This window comes from Adelges cooleyi, unplaced genomic scaffold, assembly GCF_023614345.1.
Source record: "Adelges cooleyi isolate 19-005CV unplaced genomic scaffold, UGA_ACOO_1.1 ACOO_flye_CR_arks_rails_tigmint_CR_PRNA_118, whole genome shotgun sequence".
NCBI classification, from domain to species: Eukaryota; Metazoa; Arthropoda; class Insecta; order Hemiptera; family Adelgidae; genus Adelges; species Adelges cooleyi.
The window spans coordinates 988,427-1,003,394 of record NW_026095771.1 but is presented as its reverse complement, the minus strand read 5'-3'; the positions used below and the strand labels follow the sequence as shown (position 1 = coordinate 1,003,394).

Here is a 14,968-nt window from a genome sequence, read left to right as displayed (position 1 = left end):
AAAATTCATATTTTGTTATTTATGATTTTAAATATGGTTTTAAAGTTATTTTCCTGTTGTATTATGTTTTGCAAGTTCTCAATTTTAATAGAATGTTTATACAGTTTTTTTTAATAATAAACATTATGACTTGGCTGATGTTTAAAAAATACAATTTTTATTAGAGATATGAAACCTCATTCTGCTTTAAAATGACAATATAAAAAACAGGCTCATAAATAACACCTTTCCGTATACGAACCGTAAAACAAACTTCAAAAGACTAAGTTAATAAACTGTAGAATAACAATAACTTCATGTTGTCTTAGAATACTGTAGTAGCACACAGTATGCTTACAGTCTAGTTAAGCAGTATATTATAACAGTTGAATATTTTATCTGTGTGATACAAAATATGACGAACATCAAGATTTTTCTTTTACTTAGCCTAGCAACGTGTGCTTCGTAAGTATTTTTTAAAACATTATTTTTGGTATTAAAATTGTATAAAAAATGCCATCAAAATGAACGTTTACTTTCCAGGTATGGCGATGTAGAAATAACGGATAATTTAGTTGATGGTTAGAAAAAAATCATTTTTAATTAATTTGTTTTAATAATAATGTATTTAATTAAATTATAAGACAGAAATGCAGTTTTATTTCCAGTTGAATTTTTTATTTTAATTTTTTTTTTTGTAATTTGTGTACTCTCTTTGCTATAAAAAGAGGTAAATCAAAAGCTATGTACACAAATTAAAAAAAAAAAATTTCTGGCATTTAAACTGTATATGCGAATAGGGTTATGCCTGATGAATACTCGATAAAAATATAGGAGTATATTCATCATGTTTACAAGCACATAAAAAAACCCACATTATAAATCCAATATCTTCTCAGCTTCGCATTGAAACTAAAACGTAACAGATACTCGTATGTACAAATTATTTATGTGACGTCAGATTAGCCCATGCACAATTATGCTTTATAACGAGTGAAAAAAGTAGGTTTAAGTGTTAGTAGTTAAGTAGTTTAAGTTATAGCGTCGGATTGGCAAATGTGAGATCATCTAATAATATGTAAAACTCCCTGAAAAGTTGGTTTGACTCATAAAAAAAATATTTAGTAATTATTGTTTTTATTCGTTGATTACCAGAAACAGAAACTAAAATACAAACAAATGAAGCTTCAGATACAACTTCACCTGAAAATAAAATAATAGCTGACCTGGAAATTCAGACTGAATCTGGTACAGCTCCATCTGAAAGTAAAATAATAGCTGACGTGGAAATTCAGACTGAATCTGGTACGGCTTCATCTGAAAATGAAACAAAAGCTAAAATTCAGGCTGAACCTCAGGTAAAATATACTATTATTTTAAAACTATTAAGTTTTTGTCAATATTTACTGGATTATTTATAGTATAAGGTTTAAATTTTTCTTAAATAACCATTCTTATTTAACAAACTATTCTTTTTTTTAGCTTTAAGACTTACAAATAAAATTCTTGTCATAAATATTTGTAATCAAGACAAGTTTTTAGTATTGTTTTTATACTGTTATAAATAATAGATTAAAGTTAGAATCGTAACCTAATCGTTAGAGTTAAATTCATTTTATACAATTAATGTATTACTTGGTTTTTTTTTTAGCCTGAAGAAAGTAAATTTGGTAAATTATTTGATAAATGCATATGTCTGTAAGTATTTTTTTAAACATTACTTCTGGTTTAAAATTCGCATAAAAAATGTAATCAAACCTAGAATTTTTGTGTGTAAAATATACATTGAGAAACGAACGTTTACTTTTTAGGTGTGGCGGTACGTCATCGCCGGAATGTGGTAAATGAATATAATTGAGCATATAGCTAGAAAAAAAAACATTTAAAACAAATTTTAATTTATATATGTTACAAATATTTAACAGGTTTTTTACCTGTGTTTTGTTTGAAAATAAAATGTACTTTGATCAAGCAGAAAAATAATAATGTATTTTAATAGTATATATTTTTTCACGCAGTTAAAATAAAATGACTATGTGTAGTTCCAAATGTTTTAAATGTTCATAGGTGCACAAAGTTGATACGAGAGATATTAAATTCTAAAAAAGACAACGTGTACACAAAGTTACACATACAGGTGTATAATAGTCATTTTCTGTATTTTTTACACAGGATTTATGAAAAGTTTAAAATATATGGTTCAGTGAATAGTCAAACGATATAGCACAGTAGAAATAAAAACATACTGACACATTTCTATAAGCAATTCCTAAAAGTATATCCGATTCGAGAATACTGTCAACTTATGGTAGAACCTAACATTCGATTTTCCAAGCTATCATGATTAGTGCTTACACAAACACAAAAAAAAGCAAAGTAATGTTATAAGTTAAAAAACTATTTAAAAGCAGTTATTTAACAGATACATTATTTATTTGGCGTCTGTATGGCAAATGTACTTTCTTCTAATAATGAGTAAAAATCCTTAAAAAGTTGGTTTGGCTCATAATAATACTAAAAAGTATTTATTTGTTGATTTCCAGAAATAGCTGCGCTTGGTCAGAAAAAAGGAGCTCGTCTGGTAATTTATGACCTATTATTTTAAAACTATTAGGTTTTTGTCAATGTTTTGCTGAACTATTTATAACTTAAAGGTTAACGTTTTACTAAATAGTCATTTTTATCTAGTAAACTATTATTATTTGAGGTTGAAGACTTACAAATATAGTTCTTGTCATAAATATTTATAATCAAAACAATATTAAAAAAAACAAGCAAATTCTAAATTTAGTACAATATAAACCTGCATATTCTAAACCAAGCTAAACCAACACATATTTTTAAAGTTATAAGAGTTTAAAAGTTAGGACGCGAAGGGAAGTATGGTTGGGAAGTGCGCACAGCTAAAAATAATACTTTACTCTCTCTTTCCTTCTGCTCTCAATTTGAAAATTATATAACTTCAAAAAGAGTTATCCAAAACTGGTTATCGACCAGTCAAAATTGTTAGTACATTATTCTCAATTTAATAAGGTAATGAAATGTATGCGTTACTACTTAGGTTTAAAAAGATAATATGAAAAATATTGTTTTGGGGGGTAGGATCGTAAAAATGTATGGAAAATTGAGATCACGTTATATAAATCACTATGAAAAAAAAAAATTAATTAAACCCTATAAGATATTGATTGTTTCATGCTAAAATGATTACCCTATATTGGTCTGTTAGCTCTGTGTCCTAGTAGTATAAAATATAAATCAATGAATTAATGAAAACCCTCGCTTAGCTGCTTTAATAAACATTTTTAGTTGATGAGACATGAATTTATGAAAATAATCCCAATAAAATAAAATAATTATTGAAACCCAATAGGTTGGTTCACGAAAAAATGATTCCCTTGTATATTTTACTGACATATTTTTTAAAGTTTTACAACTATTAGTACAATAGCAATATTGTGCTTTTAAAATTAATTTAAAAAAGTTATATTTTAAATCATTTATTATACTATTGTATAAAAACTTTTAGGAAATATCAATTCTATGGGACACTATAAGAGGCGACAGAAACTATATTAATGAAGAAACTTTCTTTACCTATTATAAAGATGAAGAACAGAATGAATTGTCAAGCGTTATGAAAGAATTCGGCCATCCGTATTTATTTAGTCAAAGTAATCGTTATTTTATTATTCTACACGTAATATTTGTACCACCCCAAAACATTTTATTGAAAAAAAAAATTACCTTATGAAACATTTTTTTCCAACTTTGATAAGATGTTCGAAGGTATATTTTGTCATATTCTGATGCTGTATTTTTGCATGGGGACCCTAGATATTTCTAACTTGATATGAACCAATTGTATTACGAAAGATGCTCATAGATTAGAAATCTTACCTGAAACGTACTTTATTGGGACAAAAATGTATTAAATCCACCGCTTCCATTTAAAAATCGAGAAAAAAATGAATAGTAAACATTTACATCATTTTGAAATCAAGAAAAATCCAAAATAAAATCATATAATAAAATTGATAGTTAATTATTGAATAAGCTGGCTAAACCCCTTACAAATTTGGATTTGTTATACATGGCACAATCTTTACAAATATACAACTTCAGAGGGGTTTTCATGAAAAATATGTCACCTTTTACAAGAAATGAAATTGAATGTGGTGTTATAAATTTCCAGAATTTTGATCAAGCTAGTCACTGGACGTCTTAATATGTGAACCAAAATTTTAAATATTATTTCGATTCTTTTAGATGTCACCCCCCGGTAGAGGTAGTTAATTATGTGGGACATCACAATTTATTATAATATAATACTGATTGTGTACAACATTTTAACAATCCTCCGAAATGTGGACATTTATGCTTAGTGTTTTTGTATAATTTATCTGAGGGTTTAGATTTGATACAACGAATGTTTTCAGCTCGATACTCAGTCATAGATGGTATTGTAAACTAGGGAAAAGTAGAAGTTTGTTCTAAATTGAAACACCTCCAAATTAATAGCCCATTCGCGTTTGTAGCATTTCAATAGTGATGAGGTAGGGGTCTCATAAATCTAGAGGAAAATAAGAGGTATAAGAGTGGTAATAAACGACGATTGTGGACTACCTGTAATTTAGATATTACGACCGGTTGGAAATCTCATATGATTGCAGAAGGCATACAAATAATAAAAAAGGATACGTCTTCCCAAATTCTATGAAATTTGAAAATACAACAAATTTATTACGAAAAAAAATTGGCAGCGTCATATGAGGGGAAGAGACATATGAGTAAAATAGATGCAACTATGGGGGCAACCAGAAACGATACACGAGAGCTATACTGAAGTATTGCTATCTATAAAAAATATGTATACCAGATAGCAAGATGAACAATTTGAAAACGAAATTGCAAGCCCAATCCAAAGGGATTCGATACACGAAGATGAGTGATTTTACAATAAATCACTCGTATCCTGTAGAATCATTGCTTTATGTCAACTGACCTAAAAAAATTCCTAAAATTGGAACTAGATGCAAGCCCATGAAAACATGATTACAACACAATCGAGGAATATATAAAATCTGTCGAGGAAGCGATGGGTATAGACTTTGACATAAACAACATATAACAAAATCCAGGGTTGACATCCGTTGCAAAAATGTGTTTAAACTTTTTTTTGGGTAAGTTCGGTCAAAAATCTCACTTAACCAAAACAGAGATTTCTATTGGATGATAAAATAGAAGTTGTTAATACTTCAGTAAATCTGAATGATGACGTGATTGAAGTGTCATATAAAAATACTAAGGAGTATATAAAAACTAATTATAACTCAAACGTCTATATTGCTGAATTCACAACATTCGACGTAAGACTTTGGTTGTATGATATGCTTAATAAGTTGGGTAAAGCTGTCGTATAGGACACGGACAGTGTGTTCTATATCGATTATGGTAGTGCTGAAGTCCAAACGGAATGCATGTTAAGGGAATGGACAGACGAACTAGGACAAAAATATTGGACACAAGGTCGAGGGTATTGGCGATCCGCGATGGTAAAGTCAACTTATAATTAGGTGCAGCATGACGTGCATTGTCCTATGTGTGCGACCGTACCTCTACCTACAACCAGGTGAAATATGATCGTTATAGTAGTTTTTCAGACAGATCGATCAAGTATGAAATTTTTAATGTTAAAAATATATGGTTTGAAAACAACGGTAAACGTTTTATAAAAGGTAACATGAACTTGGATTGGACCAACGACAACTTTGTACTTGCTTACGATTTGTTCTACCGATTTATTTTACAATCTCAAAATTCAATTAAACCATCAATAACTACGGAATGGTTTTATTGCAATAAAAAACTCTTCTTGTATGTATTTGAAAGGGATTTTTATCATATTCGGTGTTTAGGGTTTCTGAAGACCCGTGACCTCCTCAATCCTAGTATGGCCCATTCCCAATATAAAATGATCTCACTGTGCTTGATTTTCTTTTGCTATAATGTGATGGTTTCTAGGTGACACTCAACTTGAATACATAATGTATTTTGACGAATTTGCAAGAGCTGCGTCTCAAGGCTACATACAAATATGTTCTACACAGGTGATGTCAAAACTATTATGACGTTATAGCTTTATTCTATGTGCTTTATAGTTTCATACTGGTAAAAGTTGTTTTGTAATAATGTTGTGTAACTTTTAAAAAACAATTTCTAGGCGATGATTACTGTCTTCAAAGAAATTCTTTGGTTCGCACACAAACGAACCAACAAAAAACATGTTACCCTTAAAGACATAGCTAAATACTATGGATCAATAATTCCTTTACATCAACGCATATATTTTAAGACCTACAGAAAAAAATCAGTGTTTGGTAGATATGAATTTTAGCACCTACTTTTATAATCGTAAAATAAACTTGGGTGTTTATATAGTTTTAGCTAAGATGATTTGACAGTATTGTATTACTATTTTAATTGTTTTTTTTATTATCAAACCAGTGGCGTAATTAGGAATTTTTCCTGGGGGGGGTCCAGATAATTTTCACAGCAAAACTCAACTAAATTTTCAAATGCCAACCTTTCTTCATCAGTATTAGTTGAATTAAATAAACATTCAAACCCTTCAAATAATTTTAATAAAACATATTTATTACCGATTTTTTATAATACATAGATAAATCAATAGCTATCAAAAACTGATTTATGGTTTAAAAAACGATTAGTAAGTTGGCTGATAAAATTGTCTACAAACGGCATAAACACTGTCACTCTATAGTACTCTTCTACATAAGAAACTTGGGGATTTGCTCTATTTGATTGTTTTCTTGCTGTTCGTTTCTTAGATATTTTTGTGCCATTAGCATTTGCTAAACTCTATTAAAATATTAAAAATTAATAATACTCTATGTTTTACTACATGAAAATAAGGCTTATATCACATACTTCTACTTTGTCATATAAAAGATGAAATTATTTTTCAGCATCCTGTTTCATTTATTTTAAAGTATTTACTAATAACTCAATTGTATTTAAAGTATTTTTCAAATCAATGCGTTCTTTCTGTAGTTTTTTACAGACAGGCAGTCCAAGGGAAAAAAAGTCTAAAATAAATTTCTTTGTGTTAATGTTTAAAAATTAGAATTTACCTTTGTAACATATAAAGAAATAAGAAACTCAGAATCCAATACAATTTTTAATAAAATATTAGCATCTATAGAAGATGGTGCACCCCATGTAGAATAAATTGTTTCAAGTGTTTTGACTACAAATGGTAACAACTCAACAATATCGTTTAATGACTCATATTTCTGGACCCATCTTGTTGCACACTGCCTTTTAAATTGTTATTATTATATTTAATTATTGTAAATTATGTTAACATACCTGAGTGTTTAATTTTTTATTTACATTTTGCGAATGGTCGTCATCACGTGATCTTTTCACATTTTTGCTACTATCAGCAGTACTGTTTTATGATTACTATACAACTTGTGTTTAATTCTTATATTTTGTCATGATCCACGTACATACACACCTCAATATCCAACAATTATGATTAAAAAAAAAGTTTTTTCAAATTATATATTAATAATAACATAAAAAATAAAATTTCACATGTTTAAATTAAATATCAATGGGACCATGGGGGGGGTCCGGATCCCATGGACCCCTCACCCAAAAATACGCCACTGTAACCGATATCAACCCAACTTAATCTAATTAATGAAGAAACAACTGTTTTTTGCAATATTGCCAATTAGTATAGATTATACAATTATGTATTTCACTTCAATGTTTAAAAATATAGAGTAAATACTAATGAAAACGCTTATCAGCCCAAACTTTCAGGATATTATTGAAATATTTAAAAAGTGTTCTCAGTTTTGTTGTAAAACTATAAAAGAGTTTAATATTTATTAATTATTTTTATTCTATTTCTAGTAATTTATTGTTGGTGGTTTTCAGGTAGATCATTTCGATTAACATTCCCTGAGTTTAAAAAAGCCATAAACATGGGTGCCCTTCCAAAACCTGTGCGTGATGTAATTGCATTTCAGACGGTACATTTTGTTTGTTTTTATTTATATTAGCTATTAATAAGGATACACTCAATATGTGCGCCTGTACCCAGGGATATTTAGTTCGAACATGTACATATTTTACATGCATGTTTAAGAACCATTCCTCTCCCTCTTTGTAATTCTTGTGCAAGACTAAGACAGGGCTACACCAGCTGTTTCACAGACACCTCAAAATATGAACATAACTTATCGTAGGTCTAGAGTCTAGACAGAAAAAAAAATCATAATTTCAAAAACAATACCTTCTCAGTTCCTCGTCGAAGCTAAAATATGAATCACTTATTATATTGTTTTATTACTATTTTTTAGGAAATAGAATATCTATTTCACACAATGAAAACTAGAGACTATGTTTCTTACGGTGACATGTGCTGTTACTTCGATGACTATGACCACCAGGCATTCGAAAACACGACGAGGGAGTACGGAACCCCACATGCCCGTAAGCATGATGCTATATTTAATTAGCAGTTAACGGTTTAACAAAAAATAAAATAACTCAAATAATGTATAATTAATAACAATACGCTTTACGATAGTTGACAGCGAGGGCCATATACACGAATATAGAATGGAAATTGATAAATTTAAGGAGATCGGGTCTATGGGACTCGTACCAAGATACGGCGAGAAGGTAATGTAATATTTAAAAATGTTTTTTATAATTGGGGTGGTAACGGATTTAACTGGTGGTAAATCAGTTTAATTTGAATTTAAAAAAAAAATGAACGATGCTGTTAAACCGATAAATGCTTAACTGTAAGTCGTTAAAATAATATATTGTTAGGACCAAGTTTACGATTGCCGATAAACTGGATAATCATTTTAACGTGAACCACTCGATATCTCATAGGGTTTAATAAGAAATCACATTTTTTTTCTATTGTTATTCTCCTATGTGACCTCAATTTTTCGCATTTTTTTTTTGTTTTTACCATCCTCTAAACTTAGTTTTTTTGATAACAGCTTATTAAACTTAAATGGTAACGCATCCATTTCATCATCCATTTCAACTTTATAAATTGAGAAAAATGTATTAACGATTTAAAATGGTTGATAACCAATTTTGAACAACTATTTTCAAAGTTATAAAAGTTTAAAAGATAGGACGGAAGGGGAAGTGCGTGCAGAAAAAAAAATGATAGATTTCACCGTTCCTCCTGCTCAAAACTTCAATAACTTCAAAAATAAATATACAAAACTGGTTGTCGACCAGTCAAAATGTTTAGTATATTATTCTCAATTTTGAAAATTCCTACTTAGCGGCTTCAATAAACATTTTTAGTTAATGAAAAATGAATTTATGAAAATCATTCCAAAAAGACAACGCAAGAAGAGAGAATATGTTACTTTCAAGGAACTAACTAAATATTATGAAAAAAAAATTCCTTTATCTCAACTCGAATATATAATAAGTTACTACGGGGAAAAGCATGGTAAGCATATGATTTTGAATAACTACTTTTATTAATCGTAAAATTATCTAATTGTAAGGTGTTGTTAATCAATTCAGTTTTAGCTAAGATGGCGTTTTTAACTTATAATCATTACTACTTTTTTACTTCGGATAATAATTATTTTAATCGAATATAACCTATTCCTGACCTTAACTAACCGATCTATATTTAATTTTACGTGCAAATTTCTACACTATACACTATTAGCTAAGTATAATAAATCGGTAAAAATGCATTTTTTATTTGTTAATTACCTATTGCAATTCATTCGTCTAAGAATCTAAAATATATATGATCAAATCCTATCTTGTGTAAAACCGCCTCGGGTTCGCTTATGGATTTTTGATACAAACATAAAATGTACAAAATATACTCATTATGTAAATACTGTTATGTTCAATACAATGTCACAATAAATTATGTTCAATACTGTTCATGTTTTACATGAACAGTATTGAACATTAACATTTTTTTGAACATTTCTCCCTTTACTCTTTGTGCTCTTTTGGTAAAACCCTATAGTATAACATTTAAGTATGTTTAGTTATTTTTACGTCATTATATTAATGAAATTATTGTTTTCCAGATGAAGAATACCGATTAAATTTTAATGGCTTTAAAAGAGCCACGAACAGTTATTATTTTCCAGATCTGTTATCTGATAAAATTACGGTAGTAAAATAACATATTACTGTTCAAAATTGTTTTATATGACTTTTTTTGTACGATTAAAAAAAAAATTTGTTCAGGCGATATATACTCTATTTAAGAACATAATTCCAAAAACAGACAGTAGAAACCATATTTTGCTCAAAGACGCGATTAACTATTTTGGAACAGAAACATACCTTGAATGTACGCTCATTCGGCTTTTTGAAAAATACGGAAAATTCGAAGACGGTAAATATAAATTTTAAGAAAGGCATTTATGTATCTTAGGTTTAGATTATATAATATTGCAGTTTTACAGTACTGTAAGCATAGCGTTATAATTTAAATTACTTTGGACAGGCGTTCGGTACTTGTATACTACCAAACTAGATGTTGAACTACACTTTGAATGGAGTGGTAAGTGTGATGTTTATTAACTTCGTTAAAATTTAACCGCAAAACTGCCTTTTGTGGTATGTAGTTTTGTTAACATGTTTGTGGTTTAACAGTAATGTATAGTGTCTAATATCTATATCACTCGGTTTATTTTTCATATCTAGCCTAACCGAATCATAATACAATTTACTTGCAACTTAATCAATGCATTCATTTTTTTGGTTTACCTTGGGTAGTAATTCAGTCTTGGATCAACAAAGAAAATACTTATTGCATTAAAATTTCCTGAAGCTCAAGTTATGATCGAAACCTACCTTGTGTATAACAAAATTATGTGTATGGTTAAACATAAATTATTAAATTGTGTTTACCTCCGTAGCAAAATATAACATATTAAAACTTAAATACTACTTTTTATTACAATCTTCTTATACACCTATTATGTTTGAAAAATATCACTGAACTGTGATATATCTGTGTAAACATTTTAGCCTTTAAAAACTGTAATGCTATTTTTGAAACATGTTATACTTCGCTTTTTAGGCGTGAAAAAATAAAACATTTTAGTAGTAACTTTTAGTAATGTAATCATTTTTTTTATGTTATATTGATAATCAGGTGGACAATACCTTTTGTATTTCCCTGACTTCAAAAGAGCCCTAAACTATGGAAACCTTAAAGTCCCAAAGTGATGGAAATTTGATTCAGGCTGTCACCAAATATATAAACATGTTGGTAAGAAGAACGTCAATATTGTGATAAGCAAAATAATAGTTAAATTTCTTTATAAATAATTATTTACTAACTCTTTAAAATAATGAAAAAAATTATATTAATTATTTTAAACTATTTAATACTTATTTATACACTGTCATTTAATTTAATAAAAATATACCAAAATAATACATGTTTTTTTTTTTGTTTTTATGATCTGTACTCGTATTCATCGTCTATTATTACCACTTGTACACTTAATTAATAATCGTAGAACTATTGTTATATGCTCAGTTTACTCTTGTACAGTTGAAGACAACTTAGTTATTTACATATAAAATATAATTTCAAATATTTCATGTCAATTGACAAAAACTTTTTATTTAAGTATTTTTTTTATATACCTAAAATTGTTAAAATGGGTTGTATTGTAAAACAATAAAACAATTTAATATTTGTTTTAAATCAGTACCTATATTTAGTAGTTTATTGTACTTATTATTTATGTTAAAAGTCATACCTAATTTCGAAAAAATATTTTGTATTTAAGTACTGATTAACTGTAGTGTAAGTCTAGCTATCTGTCAGATCAGAAACGACCTACAAGAAAGAGGGCCAAGTAAATCATCTACGAGTTAGCCACCGAATAATAACCAATAGTCAAAAACATATTTATATGTAGGTATACAATTAGTTTTAGCTGTTTTTATAAGACAAATGTGTTTGCTGACAGTAATTATTATATTAAATGTTTTAAATCATTTATTACTTTATACTTATTGTTAAAAAAAATGTCAATAATAATATATCAGTTCTATGTCGCATCCATAGTACTTTTTCATTAAATTATAATGAAAATCGTACATCAAAGTCTTGGAAATTTTCAATACAGAAAATCCTACATGAACCGGTTTGCCAGCGGTTAAAACATTCTTAAAACAAGCCTCAGAACTGCAATCGAGTGACATTTTCATGCAGTTCCGTACATTCTCCATAGTTTTACCTGTTAAAATAATTAAGTCTTAATTATTAGGATGATGTTAATTTTTTTTTCTATGTTTAAATACATACCAAATACTGCATTATTTATGAGTTTAAAAAAGTTTTTTTGAGAGGCCTAGTACAGTAGAATATAGGCATAATAGAATCAAAGCAACGAGGGGACGGAGATGTCACAGGTCTACAGGAATTATTATAAATAAAAGCGATAAAATTGAATAAAATAAATTTCAAATAAACGCTTTCGTGCTTCTATTTTGTAATTTTTTCGGTCATTTCAAAAACGACACAAGTCACAAATTTGAAATTTTACACTAGCCACAAGAAACTTCATAAATAGTTTTTGCAGTGATTCTAATTTCTTGTACTCAACATTTGTATTAAATATGAGTCTGACAAATTTAGTTTTCACACAGAATACGTAACTAAGTATATAATTATTAAATTTGACCAAAAGACGTTTTTGAAAAATCGGTGACCTAAGTCGTTTTTGAAATGACCGATTCAATTTAATACTTTCTAACTTTGGCTTACACTGTGCTTGATTAGGACTGTACTGGCTTGAAAATACTAACTACCGATTTGCATTGAAGCGTTTTTTTGAAAGTGATTTTATCACTTTCAGATTTAAAAATTCCTATAAACCTGTGACCTCCCTGTCCCCACTATGCCCCGACCCAACTATGCTCCGTCTCTACTATGTCCCGACCCCACTGTACTGTTTTTTTTAACTAGATCCTAAGTCTAATAATACCAAATACATCAGTATACTATCAATTGTCACAAAATATTTCAAAAGCTGATGCAGAAAACGATAATAAGACGTCACATTATCTGATCATTTATTTATCACCACTCTGCCAACAATTACTCCAATTTTGTTATTTTTGTTAGAAGCGAATGTCTTCTAAGATAAAGAGGGATATTAGTATATTCAACAGTGTTTTTACCCACATAATACAATTTAATGTTCGTCTACCAACATAAAAACCTAATATGTAATTTATTAAAAAGAAAATTACACATAAACGAAATTATTTTATCTAATATTATATTTATGCTTTGTAGTAAAAAAATGTATTGTAGAATTTTTTTTTTATAGAAATAAAAAGAAATGTGGTCTGAATAAATAAAAAACAAACTGTTTCTTTAAAGTAACGCCACAATAACACTATTGTTTATTGTAGACCCTCCAATCCCTAAACTATCGATCAAAGTATACATTATTATACGATGAAAGTCATGTTTCATCAGTGGCAGTATTTCTCTGCCTCGAAAAGCATCAAGCAAACAAGACTTTTATCGACGGGACGGTTATTGAATTTAACAAAAAAACTATGAAGCTCAAGACATTTTTTTATTGTTTTGTGCTATTCTTTTGTCAATCGGTAAAATTAACGGATATCAGATACGAATATCGTAGCGAGGATCACATCGAAAATTATAGTAAGTCTGATTATATAAAATGCACATATCTGTTCAGTGGGCTAAAGTACATGCTGCTAACTCGGATTAGGTTAGTAGTACCTACTTGTAAGAAAATTAAATTAACAGAGATATTAAATTAGAGTGGTCAACTTTTATGTTTTTTGGGTCGGTGATTACGAATTTAATATCAGTTCTCAATTTTAATCAGCCGGAAAAAACTTGAATTTGTGTAAGCTTAAAGTCAAAAGTGGTACTTGAACACAAAACTTAATAGTATTCTGCATAGATGTACATAAAATTGTTTTAATGATTTAATACATTTTTTTTTAAGATTTTAGGTGTTTTTGTTAAAATATACGCAATCTGCGAAAACACAGTTTTCCGGCAATTAAAGAAAAACTGTAGTGCCGAATTTTTTTTCCGTTTAATATGTTATGAACACATAAGAGTTTTATCTACTGACAAATTTTCGACTTAAGTGTCTTAAAATTACGGCTAAAAAACTAAAACACAAAAAAACTTGAATCCCCCCTTGGGGGGTGGGAAATGGGTTTAATTTAAATTTGATACAACTGACGTGCGCGGGCATACCAAATAAATATTTTTATACAACGAAAGACCGTTGGTTCCAAACTTTATTATAAGAGTTTGTACAGGTAATAAATAATAATAACTGGCGACCCCGTCCCATGTAAAATATTTGCAATTAGGTCAGTTATACAGTTTATCTTAAACGGAATATAAGAATGTTCGTACTAAAAAAATTAACTGTCAACGGTAACTGTCCAAATTTTTTTTCATAATTTATTTTATTATAATTTATAATATGGAAGTAAGATATATTTTTTTAATTTTCCATATATATTTACTGTTGTTTGTATTATATTAAAGTAATCTCTTAAATGGCAATGACCAATATATGTGAACGGTCTGTTCGCATTTCACATTCTAAGGAAGTCTAACGAACAATAAGACAAAAATACAAACATTTCTGAAAATACTAACTACTAATAATTCTAAACTAGATGATTTAAGTACCATGAATTTATGAACTAACTGATAAAGGAGAACAGTTTTAATTTAGTTGTTTTTTACCCCAAAAAAAGCTGGTGTAAATGTGGCCAATACAGTAACTGTGGCGAATATAGTTTTGGAAACAAATCTCGATCTCGATGCCTTTCTCCTATTCCATGCAGGTTCTAGAATATTTTAGAATTATTATCAAAAAAGGGAACATTTATCACGCTAATGGGT

The 14,968-nt window shown here is 28.6% G+C and overlaps 1 protein-coding gene across 1 annotated transcript in view; it reads left to right on the top strand.

The window, feature by feature from the left end:
- Positions 1–503: 503 nt before the first annotated feature.
- LOC126847703 (uncharacterized) overlaps positions 504–14,968 on the top strand; it is a 330,437-nt gene continuing 315,972 nt past the window's right edge. Inside the window, exons 1-5 of the mRNA XM_050588081.1 lie at positions 504–522; positions 1,135–1,337; positions 1,631–1,677; positions 1,791–1,819; positions 2,523–2,560. Coding sequence (XP_050444038.1) covers positions 504–522; positions 1,135–1,337; positions 1,631–1,677; positions 1,791–1,819; positions 2,523–2,560 — 336 coding nt within the window. The remainder of the gene's footprint in view (positions 523–1,134; positions 1,338–1,630; positions 1,678–1,790; positions 1,820–2,522; positions 2,561–14,968) is intronic.